The sequence below is a fragment of the Phoenix dactylifera genome, chromosome 6 (assembly GCF_009389715.1).
Source record: "Phoenix dactylifera cultivar Barhee BC4 chromosome 6, palm_55x_up_171113_PBpolish2nd_filt_p, whole genome shotgun sequence".
NCBI classification, from domain to species: domain Eukaryota; kingdom Viridiplantae; phylum Streptophyta; class Magnoliopsida; order Arecales; family Arecaceae; genus Phoenix; species Phoenix dactylifera.
In genome coordinates this window covers 16,754,362-16,767,050 of record NC_052397.1, presented here as the reverse complement: position 1 = coordinate 16,767,050, position 12,689 = coordinate 16,754,362, and the positions used below count along the sequence as shown (strand labels likewise).

At 36.6% G+C, this 12,689-nt stretch overlaps 1 protein-coding gene and 1 long non-coding RNA gene across 2 annotated transcripts; both read right to left on the bottom strand.

Moving 5' to 3' along the window:
* Positions 1-929: 929 nt before the first annotated feature.
* Positions 930-3,009, bottom strand: LOC120110970 (protein PYRICULARIA ORYZAE RESISTANCE 21-like). Its single transcript, XM_039127001.1, has 3 exons — positions 2,924-3,009; positions 1,848-1,929; positions 930-1,736 (listed from the first exon to the last, which is right to left on the bottom strand). Exons 1-3 carry the CDS (start codon positions 2,933-2,935, stop codon positions 1,102-1,104), a joined length of 729 nt encoding a protein of 242 aa, XP_038982929.1. The 5' UTR covers positions 2,936-3,009; the 3' UTR covers positions 930-1,101.
* Positions 3,010-11,364: 8,355 nt separating this feature from the next.
* LOC103706816 lies at positions 11,365-12,443 on the bottom strand. Its single transcript, XR_604034.4, has 2 exons — positions 12,339-12,443; positions 11,365-11,807 (listed from the first exon to the last, which is right to left on the bottom strand). It is a non-coding gene; the product is annotated as an uncharacterized LOC103706816 (long non-coding RNA).
* Between the last annotated feature and the right edge of the window lie 246 nt (positions 12,444-12,689).

Sequence of the window (12,689 nt, the reverse complement as noted above, 5' to 3'; positions counted from 1 at the left end):
TGAAGGAAGATGAATACTCTTTTCGTGCGAAAGATACAATCGTAACCCAGATTTTAATCCAACCTCTCACCAAGAAGACAAGAAGATTTGCTGCTTAGCTACAAACTCAAGGAGTAGAGGCGTAATTGCGTTATAGAAAATATTGTGAAGAATAACTCTATTCAAGACCACAATGGCAGTCTCTTGTGAAGAGGATTTGGCTGGTTGTTAACCGACATTTTGATTGGCAGTCTCTTGACCTCAAGTCAACTAATAGTCCAATGTGGTTAAGAAATTCGTAAACAATCTTGAGATCAAGCACATAGGAGCCTGCTCTTACTCACTCTATAGGTACTGCAGTCCAAAACAGGCCAAGCCTAATACTTAAAGCCTCGAAGGATTAGAGTTGTATCTTTCACGGGCCTTTGAATTATCCATTAGTTACTTTGAGATCTATACATACAGATAAATAATAGAGCTTGGAGTACTTTGAGATCTGTGCATTGGGCAATCCAATGATAGATTCGTGCGAAGTAAGATGAATACTTCTTTTGTGCGAAAGATGCAATCGAGACTCAGCTTTGAACCCAACCTCTTGCTTAGAAGACAAGAGGATTTGCTGCTCAGCTGCAAACTCTAGGAGCAGACGCAGTTGTGTTATAGCAAATATTATCAAGAGTAATTTTGTTAGAAGACCATAATGTAAGCTACATTTGTGCAACTTCAGGGTCCTCGCCTCCTTGTTCAGTTCCTGTAGCAGAACAGGTGTTCGTCCTACTTTCCTAAAATTCGGATCCTTCCAAATTTGGCTGGAAGGGGGCTCCACCATCGGTACAAGGATCGGTAACCTTGCCTCTCTCGCACCTCCAACGAATCCCACGTTAAAATCCTCACTCTTTACCTTCCCAATAGGCTTTATCAAGAAAAAAACACTAAGAAAAAAGACTTCGCATTATCAAGCATATATATAATATTTCTTTCACACAATATTCCAAATGAAAATATTACACGGAAATAACACTTTATTTCCACATTATTCTCCCACATATAACTCTAACATCCTTCACCCTTATTACTATTATTATTTTTTGGCAAAGGAAAAACATGGATACACACGATCGATCACATGATGGTACATGACGTTGATGGATCCTCCTTAAGAATGAACTGGTATCCTCCATAAGAGGTTCCACCATAGGGCATTGGTGGACAATCAGGCGCACATCCGTAGATCCTTCCACAAGAGTAACAGCAAGACCCTCCTTGGTTCCCCCCAGAGGAGGGCATCCGGCAACAAACCTGACAAATTGGTGGTTGACACGGTGGCGGACACGGTGGTGGACACGGTGGTTCACACGATGGTGGACACGGTGGTTCACACTTTGGCTGACATGGTGATTCACACGGTGGCGGACAGGGATCCGAGCATTGTGGATGGCCACATACTACGACGTGAACGTCCTTAGTTTTTTTCTCGTCATCCTTTTTGGATGGAGTGTCCTTAGTTTTCTCGGTGATCCGCTTCTTAATCACCGTGCATTTGGGCTTCTTGCAAGGCTCACATACTAAGATTTCTTCTGTTATCTCCGTAGTTTTTGGTTTGGGTGGCTTGACCTCTTCACTTTTTATGTCTATGATCACCCTGCAGGCCATGCAGCGGAGCTTCCTCTCGAGCATCTCGGCATCGAATGGGCCGGATAGTGTGACAGTATTGTTCTTCACGTCATAGGTGATAGTTTTTATGCTCTGATATCGTTCTTTGTTGATGGATATCATAGGGTGAAATTGGATGATACGAACAATCATTAGTAGCTAAAATATTGGACTAGAATGGAGGCGGTGAAGTGTGGGGAGGTTTAATTACGTACCTTGGATCTTGCATAGAATCTTTTGAATCTTTTTGTAGCAACAACAGCAGCGTAGGTCAACTTTTATGGTTAACTTGAAGGTCTGTGATATGATTTATTTAGCGAACGTGAAAATAATATGAAGGACCACAGCTAGGGAACATGCGCAAATAAATATGCATTACAAATGATGATACCATTGTCTTAATATGAGTATTAAAATAATAAGAAAGAAAAACGAAGGAAGGAAAAAGAAAGGCCGCAAAAATGCATTTATTGCTTTTTCTAGAAACGAAGCATTTAACCTGCTATTATAGAGAGAGAAAAAGAGAGCAAGGGAGGGGGAGAAAAGGAAAGATCAAAACTTGCTTCAACTGATAAATGTAGAAATAATTTAATAATAATTGTAATCTTAAGCTAATAAAGAAAAGCTCAACAATGTATATCAAAGTTAAACATAGTCAGGTTAGAAAAGATTCAAGAGTGATGAAACAATCCACCTCTAAGTTTTATTCCGATAAAAATATAAAAGGGAATACCAAAGCTTCATGCTATCATCAACATATAACTATAAGCTAATTTCAGATCCGTTAGATTTCTATGCTTAATTTTTTCATGGAATGTTCTCATTTCAGATTGCTCAAATAGAGAATTCTATTTTTTTTTTTGTCAGCATAGTTCTGCCTTGGTTGCATATGATGAAAGTTCCAACCAGCTACATCTTCTATGAAATATTCTCTTGGAAGTCAAATATAATCAGAGTATATTATATTCTAACTACTATTTAACTGGCAAATTTTAACTTTACAACTTCAAAACTTTTAGCTTAATCATTTTTTACTCCTCTCTTTGTTGTACATAGTCCTCCATTGTGCACATTTCTTTTTCTCAATAAAATCTGGGTGGCCTTTTTTTGGGCCTCCCTTATCATCAAAAAAAAGAAAATAAAATAAAATAAAAACATAAAACAGTAAGCTTTAGGAAAAAGATCACGATAATATAAGATCCGCTAGAGACATGAGTTAAAATCATCATAAGCTATAGCCTTTGAAAAATACATAGAGAAGCGAGGTTCTGAAGGGAGGAGAATTTGCAACCTTTTCTGCCATTGCTAGATTGAACCCAGATCCTAATTCTGGATGTTTGGTTTCGAGTGTAGTTGGCGGGGAGGGTAGGTCTTGGTTAGCCCTATTTATAAACGCGAAATGACCGACAGAAGAGAGAGGGGAGACGTGATCGGGAACCTACCAGCAAATGTGCGATCACTTGAGAGGCTCGCCGGCTGCTTGGAAGTGCCATCACGTACGCTAAGGATAATAATTTTTTGCCGTTTTCACCAAAAACAAGGAAAAAAAAAAGGGGTAAGAATTTTTCAGCGACTGCTACATCCAAACTACTGAATAGGATGGAATAGAACACTAGGATGGTGACGCTGGTGGAGGCCGTAATTAAGGAAGCTCTGATATCATAACCGGAGTCGTGTGTGAGAAGCGACGGGATCTGCGGGTTATGATTCGTGATCGCATCAGCTCTACGTAATGCATGACAAAGCTGGCTACATTTCATGCACGAGGCTCATGCAGTCATGTTCGTCGTGCATGGCAAATTATGGCCATTAATGCACTGTGACCGTGATTACATGGGTCTTATACGTAACTTTCTGTGCCATACAGTATATGGAGACCAAAATATATGATACTATATCAAATAATACGTAGCACACTGCACACAGTATCATATTAATTTAATACTAGTATATAATAAAAGGTGCATCGATATTTACATATTAATATAATAATAAAACGGCTTCAATGCAGAATTCGTGTTCAAAACCACAAATTTTGATAGAGCTATACGATCATGGCTGTCATGCAAGGCGGAGAACAAGTTCAATCCAAGTTCATACGAGTGAGTGGGCCCAGCTTTCAATCTTAAAAGAAAAATATAAAAACAAATAGATATTATTACTTTATCTTTTTTTTTCTGAAATTATTACTTTATCTTTCAACCACTATTTAAGATGAAAGTAAAGTGTGATGGATTGCCGACACAGTACGCAATTATCATGACGCGTGCTCATAGAACCGTGTCGACGTCATCTCTCAATCGGACTGTCGCCGCCCATGTGACAAAAAGTTGTGAGCTTGCCCCTGATGCATCATGCCGACCAGCTGGGTCGCAAGAATCTGGTGCTTAATCCTCCGTACGTCCTTTACTTAACGCGCCCTAAACGCTGGGCGACTAAAACAGGGTTTTCCTGCTCCTACCACCTTTTTAATCCTATTCCCATATTTTCCTATACCCTTCTTAAAATCACAATATAGCATTATATGAAAGAAAACAAATAAAATAAACTAAAATATATAATATACTAGCTACTTTAGTTTTAGTTATCTCATTTTACTAACTATTATATTCTAAGATCACCATTTTATTTGCTTTTTCTTTCTTCACTTTTGTTTTCTTCAAGAGATTTAATTTAGGCGTATCAGTCCTTTTTTTTTTTCTCAGCCCAATTCCAACGTAGTTCTTCTTTGTGTCAAACTTAATTTTTTTATTAAAAGATGGAGTAGTCTCTATATTCTAATTAATTAGTAACTAATTTTATTGATTTTTTATATTTAAATAAAGATTATAAGCGTAACCTATTTCATTTATTACCATTTGAAACAACAAGAGTGGACACATCAATCATTGGAGGAGTTTATATTTTTTATAATAGAAAAATTAACATCATACTTATTATTTAATGTGAAGATATTAAGAAAATCAATTATTAATTGCACGACAAGGACTATTTTGTTTCATTTAACTTAGGATATTTTGCATGAATACCCTTTTAAAAATTCAAATTTGCATGAATATCCTTTTAAAATTTATATTTATTTTTGTACCCTTATAAAATACTGTTTTTGCACAAATGCCCTTAATATAACGATTCCTCAAACACCGTTAATAAAAACCATGTTTATTTTAATTAAAAATAAAATAAAAATTTAAAATTACTATTTTGCCCTCCATCGCAATCGCCTTATATATGTTTCTTTTTTACATCTATCTATTAAGGATATTTTGGTCGTTTTAATTTGAAACAGCCAATTTTTTTTAACAGTATTAGATGACGTGGGTACATATGCAAAAACAAGAATAAAAAAGGATAGAATAGCAAAACAAGTGTTTTACGAGGGTATATATATGCAAATATCAATTTTGGAAGGGTATTCATGCAAAATTGAATATTTAGGAGGGTATCATGCAAAAAATTCTTTAATTTATAACAAACAATGATTATGATTGGCCTTTCATTGACAAGGAGTCTCGAAGAAGAGAGACTAATCCACCAGAACACCTTGGTAAAACTGGTCACCGAGAAAGAGAAACTATCTGCATATTAATTTTCCAAGTCTCAATACTTATAAACTCTCTATCTAAGATTCAAATCCAGAATATTTGACTCCTAAGAAGAGGATGTAATCTTTGGCACAAGCCTGGTTCATTAAATGAAATTTAACTTTAATTAATCTATTTGATCTACGACATAAAGCATAGAATTAATCATAGCAAACCAACCAAATTAATGACAAGACTCGTGAATGAACCTGACTTAAGCTAGTCTGAATTTGAAATTAATGGACTAACTTTTAACTCGTGCCTACAAAGTTGAAACTCAAATAGGATCTTCGAGGTGAAAGCGAATAGGCTTGGTAGAACTCCCCCCATGAGTCGAAAGGGAGAGAATTGCTGGTATGGACCCTCCTCATGTGGGACCCACCCATTTGAATTTAAAAAAAAAAAAGTGGATAAGAAGAAAACCACTGGCTTGGGTGAGGCGAATTGAAAAGAAATTAGGAGTCTTGGGGTTCTACGGAAATGGAAGAGAGAAAAAAAAAGAGAAGAAAAAGAAATAAAAAATGTGTTGCTTTACCGAATGATCGGATGATTGATTGTATCCAAATTTGGCAGAAAGTTCAGTATATTGTTCCCGGTATTGAGAGCTACAGGTTGAACTGTTTGAATTTTTGAAAAGTGATCTCTTTTGATTATTTCAAGCATCAATACTCAGTGAGATCTATTCTCTATTTTACTATTTATTGTTGAAATTTGTCTTATTGGTCATGATGTTCTTATTGTGGAAGCCAAAATTAAATCTTGTTAATATTTGTACCACCTCTAGTTAAACTAGAGAGAATCTATTGTAATCTTATTATTCTAAATAGTAAAAGATTTTGTTGGACTAGATCCAGTAAATTTTTTTCTTCACATAAAAGGATTTTCTACATTAAAATATGTGTTGTCTCTTGTTTCTGGATTACTTGACAATTTTATCTGTTAATTACTTGAGTAGATTATAGAGATTATTGTTGCTTGGTGAGTGATATCCTATTTAATTATATAAAGAGAGAAAATAAATTTGCGGCATCATTATTTTTTTATTGTATTTTTTTTCAATACTTAGATGGTGTCAAAGATGGACATGGGCTGAGGTTGGTGGCTCACTTGGCTGGCACTCCACTTCTGCTGCAAGCCCCTACATCACTAGCAACCAGCTCAAGAGGACCACTCCCTTTATGAAACCTCTCGCTCTCTCTCTTTTTTCTGGGTGATGAAAACAGGAGAATTTTCAACATCCTGTACCCAATTCCATAAAGCGATGCGACTACCACATGTGGTCCATGAAGAGGGAACGTAGTTGTATTTGGACCCAGACCCGTTCGTGTGGGACTTGGATTCGATTACTCCGGTAAAAGCTTGAGAATTTGCATTTTCCCATTTGCCTTCATAACAGGAGGTCCATTGTTTCAGCAGCATCATGCTAGGTTGAAACACCTTAGCAAACGAGTATGCTAGCTTCCAACTGAAAAAGCCAAGCATTCCTCTCTTTCCATGGCGGGCAGCAGATCACGGTGTTAAAATTAGTGCAGTTGAATTTTTGGAATGGTTTAGATATATATTAATCTAAATTCATGCAAGGATCATTAATATATACATTCGTTTATTTATCCATCTTTGCTTCTTTCTACAATGGCTACTCATTTTTCCCTGCGATCTTAATAAAATATAATTTATGTACCAGGTTGTTTCCTCACTTGGCCGACACTCCACTTCTGCTGTAAGCCCATACATCACTAGCAGCCAGCTCAAGAGGACCACTCCCTTTGTGGAACCTTTCTCTTTGTTTTTTTTTTTTTGGTGATGAAAACGGGAGAATTTTCAACATCCTGTACCCAATTCCAAAAAGCGATGCGACTACGACGTGGTCCATGAAGAGGGACGTAGTTGTTGTCTACCATGACTCAGGATCCAGACCAACGGTTCATTGGGACTTTGATTCGACAACTCCACTAAAAGCTTGAGGATATGCATTTTCCCATTTGCCTTCATAGCAGGATGTCCATTGTTTCAGCAGCATCATGGTACGTTGGAACACCTTAGCAATAGAGTATGCTTCGAACTAATAAGGCCCAGAATTCCTCTCTTTCCATAGCGTCCAGCAGATCACGATGGTCGAATTAGTGCAATTGATTTTTTGGAATAGTCTAGATAGATATTAGTATAGATTCCTACAAGGATTATTAATATATTTGTGTGCTTATCCAATGTCTATTCATTTTTCTATGCACTCTTAATATATGTAATTAATGTAAATGCATGTACTAGAAGTCTCCATAATGTCTATAAAATACTTTCCTATCCGCTGTATTTGGATACACAACGACAAGTTGATTGTTTTCTGTCTTTGTATTGAGTTGCTAGAAGTTGAGTAGCAATGATAATGCATTCGTATGGCATAATAGACTCGAGCATCGTAACATGAATAAGTTAAGAGTTATGGTGCAAAAGAACTTGGTAAAAGGACTTCCAAAATTAACAAATTTTGATAATGGAGAAATTTGTGGAGGTTGTCAATATGTAAAGGCACATCGTCTTCCATTTGACATATCTCTCTTAACATGGAAGGCTCCATTAAAATGTGTACGTAATGGGACTAACTAGAATTTTATCTTATTTTGGATTTCATTGCATGTTAATTTTTGTTGATGATTTTACAAAATTTGCATGGGTTTATTTTGTAAACCATAAGTCATAAGTTTTCGCCAGATTTTGGAGTTCAAAGAGACTGTAAAAGGCGAACTTGGGATGAAAATCAAACGGCTGCGAACAGATAAGAGAGAATTGAGCTGTGCTTGATTACATGTAATTAATGTGAAGGCATGCATTAAAAGTCTCCATAAAGTCGATAAAATACTTTTCTATCAGTTATCATTGGGAACACAACTACAAGTTGTTTATTCTTCAATTAATTGTTCACTCTTATTCATCTTTGGAGTCTTTTGTGTGTAGCTTGTTTTTTTTTCTACACATTGTGGTTGGCAGTCTTGACCTAGTGTGACATTGGTTACATTATCATTTCCTAACTGTCCCACACTCTGGCTTATGCTAGATCACCCTTTTGTTGTGCCATCCTTATGGGGGAAATCATGAGAACCACCACTGATGCAATCTCTCGCTGCTTTGCGCACCGGTGGAGATAAGGTAATGGCCTCTGTAAGTCATATCTAGAAAGATGGTCAAGTGAGGTTTGAATCAATTTCATCATAAAATAGGTGGAAGTGGAATATGACGTGTACTGATCGAATCATCTTGATCTCCTCTCTCCTGATGCAGGCCCAAAGTTGATAGGTTTGGACAACCTACAATAATCAAAATGATCACCAACTCATTCCAACCAAGATCTGAAAACCTTGAGGTTACTCGAAGATAATAGCTCTTGCGATTTTCGATCCAGCACCAAAATTTGTAGTGGGCATGTATACAAGAAATGCCAGAGAAGGTAGTGACACTGCAGAAGTTCGTCATCTTCAAGCAACTATTGAAGTGCTGAAGCAGAATCAAAAAAATTTGCAGTCTCAGCTTGCGAATATTTCATATTTGTTACAGCGATTTCTCCGTTCTTAAATAAATAACTATATATATTTGAATACTTTACATATTATCAATTATGATGTATGAGTTAATGTATCACATTATTCCTAACTTCTAAGATTTCTCTTTTTTTTTTTTGTAGATTCCTGATACTTCAAATGTTCGTAGAGATGATGATGATGGAGCTGAATCCCATCCCTGATACCTTCTAGACTATTTTTTATGGAGTTTTATATATATATATATATATATGTTTCTTATTTTTCAAAGTACATTGTAATTCTAAACTTATTATATAAATTTAATCAGATATGACAATATAAATATTTCGAATGATCTGAATGTTTGTGTCAATGTAATGTAATACAGGTTCATATTGTTATAATGTGTGTTTTATGATATGCACCTGTATTTTTATTTTTTTTAAAAACATACAAATTCCGACGCTTTTAAGCGTCGGTAAAAATGGATTTGCCGACGCTTTAAAGCGTCGGTGAAAGTTAGGGGTATGCTCGGCACATGCCCGGCACGCCTATGCCGACGCTTTAAAGCGTCGGCGAAAGTTAGTATGCCGACACTTTTATTTAGTGTCGGAAAAAACGGGATTTGCCGATGCTTTAAAGCATTGGTGAAAGTTTGGTTATGATTTGCCGATGCTTTAAAACGTCGGCGAAAACCCTGAGGTTCGCATCCATTTGGTATTCGCCGATGCTTTATAATATTTGCCGACGCTTTCACGAAGCGTCGACAAAAACTTTTGCAACTCTGGTATCGCCGACGCTTCTGCGACATTTTGATAAGCATCGCCGGAAGTTTAGCCGACGCTTATTAGCATCGGTAAAGGTTGTAAAAAGCGCCCAAAAAGATGAGTTTTCCTGTAGTGCTGCTAGTGTCTTGTTCTTCATAAGGATTTGTGTGAAGGCTCCTGATTTGGCACTGGTTACTTAAAAGTGGTGCAAAGCATTTACTAGCGGAGGAGTAGCGAGAGGCAGGCATTGGTCTTGGTTCCTGTTCTTTGGATGCCCTAGGTAAACCACTCTTAACTTCAATCTTATTAATCTACAACACAAAACACAGAATAAATCATAAGGAATCAAAAAATTTAATGACAACCCAAGAATGAACCTGACGTAACCCAGTTTGAATGGAATTGGCAGATTCAACTCATTCCAACAAAGTTCAAAATCTACTGGATCTCGTCGACATGACCAGTGAAAATAAGTATTAAAAAGTTAAAATCCAAAATGAGGTAAATCTTGACTCCTACATTGACTTTGTCTCTAGTTGTTCCACCAATTTTTTTCCATATGGAATGTTACATCCGGTCAAAATCTCTCATAAAAGGAAAACTTATTATTAGATTGGTCCATTTTAGAATTTAAACGATGAAATTTGTTACTATTAGCTCACTGCACTGCACCCTTAAAGAGGTGGCTCCATCTTATAGAGCTTGAAAAGCTGTCTGATTTAAAAAAAAAATCATCTTAATCTAGTGTCGTACGGCTAATTTATAGCCTTCGGAAGTTTAGTACGCGATGTAGCTCTCCGATGCGATGACTTGCTCCTCAACCATGTCCAATCTTTTTTGCAATATCCAAATTGATCTATATCAAGTCTGATGATCATTCTGGATCAATATCAAACGGAACCAAGATTTTTTATCTCGATCGAGATCTCGAGTTGTATGACAACTTTGGATACAATATACGCAAAAGGCTTGGCCTATTTTCTTGATCAAGATAAATCGGTAAAATCCAAGATATTTACTGACATGATATCATTCAAATCAAAAAATATTTTTTAATCACTTTTATGTCCTTAAATGGGATTTTTAATCAATAATTCTTTAAATTTTTTAATCATTTTATTTTTAAAATAATTATTCTTTAATTAATTGTTATTTTTTTTAGATTTGCGCATTGGATGATCCAAGAAAGAAGATGAATACTCCTTTGGTGCAAAAGATACAATCGCGGCCCAGCTTTGAACCCAACCTCTCACTCAGAAGACAAGTGGATTTGCTGCTTAGCTACAAACTTATTAAGGAGTAGATGCAGTTGTGTTATAGAAAATATTGTCAAGAATAGATCTGTTAAAAGACCATAATGGCAATCTCTTGTGAAGAGGATTTGGCTGATTGTTTATGGACTCTTTGGTTGACAGTTTTCTGACCTCAAGTTAACTAATAGTCCAATGTGGATAGAAAAACTTTCTAACAAACAATCTTGAGAGATCAAGTACGTAGGAGCTGACAGATAAACCACATGCGATTATTTTATTCAAAAAGGAAAATAAATGGGATCAAAGACACCCCACCACCTATCCACTCTGTCGGTACTTGAGTCCAGAACAGACCAAGCTTAATACTTGAAGTCTCAAAGGATCAGAGTTGTATCTTTCTTTGAATTATCCATTGGTCGCTTACACATCTATGCATATGAATGAATAATGGAGTTTGGAGTGCTTTGAGATCTGTGCATTGGGTGATCTAATGGTGAATTCGTGTGAAGGAAGATGAATACATTTTTCGTGCGAAAGATGCAATCAAGACCCAGCTTTGAACCCAACCGGGGCAGAGGATTTGCTGGTACCTCTCTCTTAGAAGACAAGAGGATTAAATACTAAGAAAAAAACTTCACATTATAAAACATAAAATATTTCTTTCACACAATAATCCAAAAGAAAATATTGCACTGAAATAACAATTTATTTCCACATTATTCTCCCATATATAAATCTAACATCCTTCACCCTTATTATTGTTATTATTTTTTGGCAAAGGAAAAACACGCATACACAAGATCACACGACGGTACATGACGTTGATGGATCCTCCTTAAGAATCAACTAGCATCCTCCGTGTTAGGTTCCACCATCGGTCATTCGTGGATTACCAGACACACATCCGCAGTTCCTTCCACAAGTGCCACACCAAGACGTTCCTTGGCACCCCCTAGAGCAGAGCACCCAGCACCAAACCTGACAAATTTGTGGTCGACACGGTGGTCGACACGGTGGTGGACATGGTCGTTTGCACGGTGGTGGACAGTACCATACCTGTGATAGGATTTATTTAGTAAAAGTGAAAATAAAATGAAGGACCTCAGCTTGGGAATATGTGAAAACAAATATGCAATACAAATGATGATGTCGTTGTGCTAATATGAGTATTAAAAGAATAAGAAGAAAAAAAAGAAGGAACGAAAAAAAGAAAGAAAAGGAAAGGTCGAAACTTTCCTCCTCAACTGACATATTTAGAAATAATTTAACAATAATTGTGATCTTAAGCTAATAAAGAGAGGCTCAATAACTTATATCAAAGTTAAACATAGCCAGGTTAATCAAAACAAGAAAGAAAGAAAGGAAGGATGCAAGAGTGATGAAACAATCCGCCTCTAAGTTTTATTCTGATAAAAATATGATAGGGAACACCAAAGCTTCATGCTATCATTAACATATATATCTGTGAGCTTTAGGAAAAAGATCATGATATTATGAGATCCACAAGAGACATGAGTTAAAATCATCATGAGCTAGCCTTTCAAAATTACATAGAGAAGTGCTTCTGAAGGGAGGAGAATTTGCAACCTTTTGCTCCATTCCTAGATTGAAGCCAGATCCTAATTCTGGATGTGAGGTTTCGAGTGTAGTTGGCGGGGAGGGCAGGTTGGGGGTAGCCTTCTTTATAACGCGAATGACCGACGGAAAAGAGGGAGGGGAGACTGTGACCTGGAACCTACCAGCAATAATTGGAGCATTTGAGAGGCTTGTAATTGGGTGGCTGGAATTGCCAGCACGCTAAGGGTAAAAATTTTCAGTGACTGTTTCTATCCAAACTATTGGAAAGGATTGAATCGAAGACTTGATGGTACTACGTGACCTGTGAAACAGTACATAGTTTGATGATCCTATAGTGTTGCTAGAATTTGGACCCGGGGG

Excerpts from the sequence above, each read along its gene's own strand:
- LOC120110970 (XM_039127001.1), bottom strand. Across the intron at positions 1,737-1,847 it reads GATTCTATGCAAGATCCAAG|AACGATATCAGAGCATAAAA; the intron begins GTACGTAATTAA and ends CCATCAACAAAG.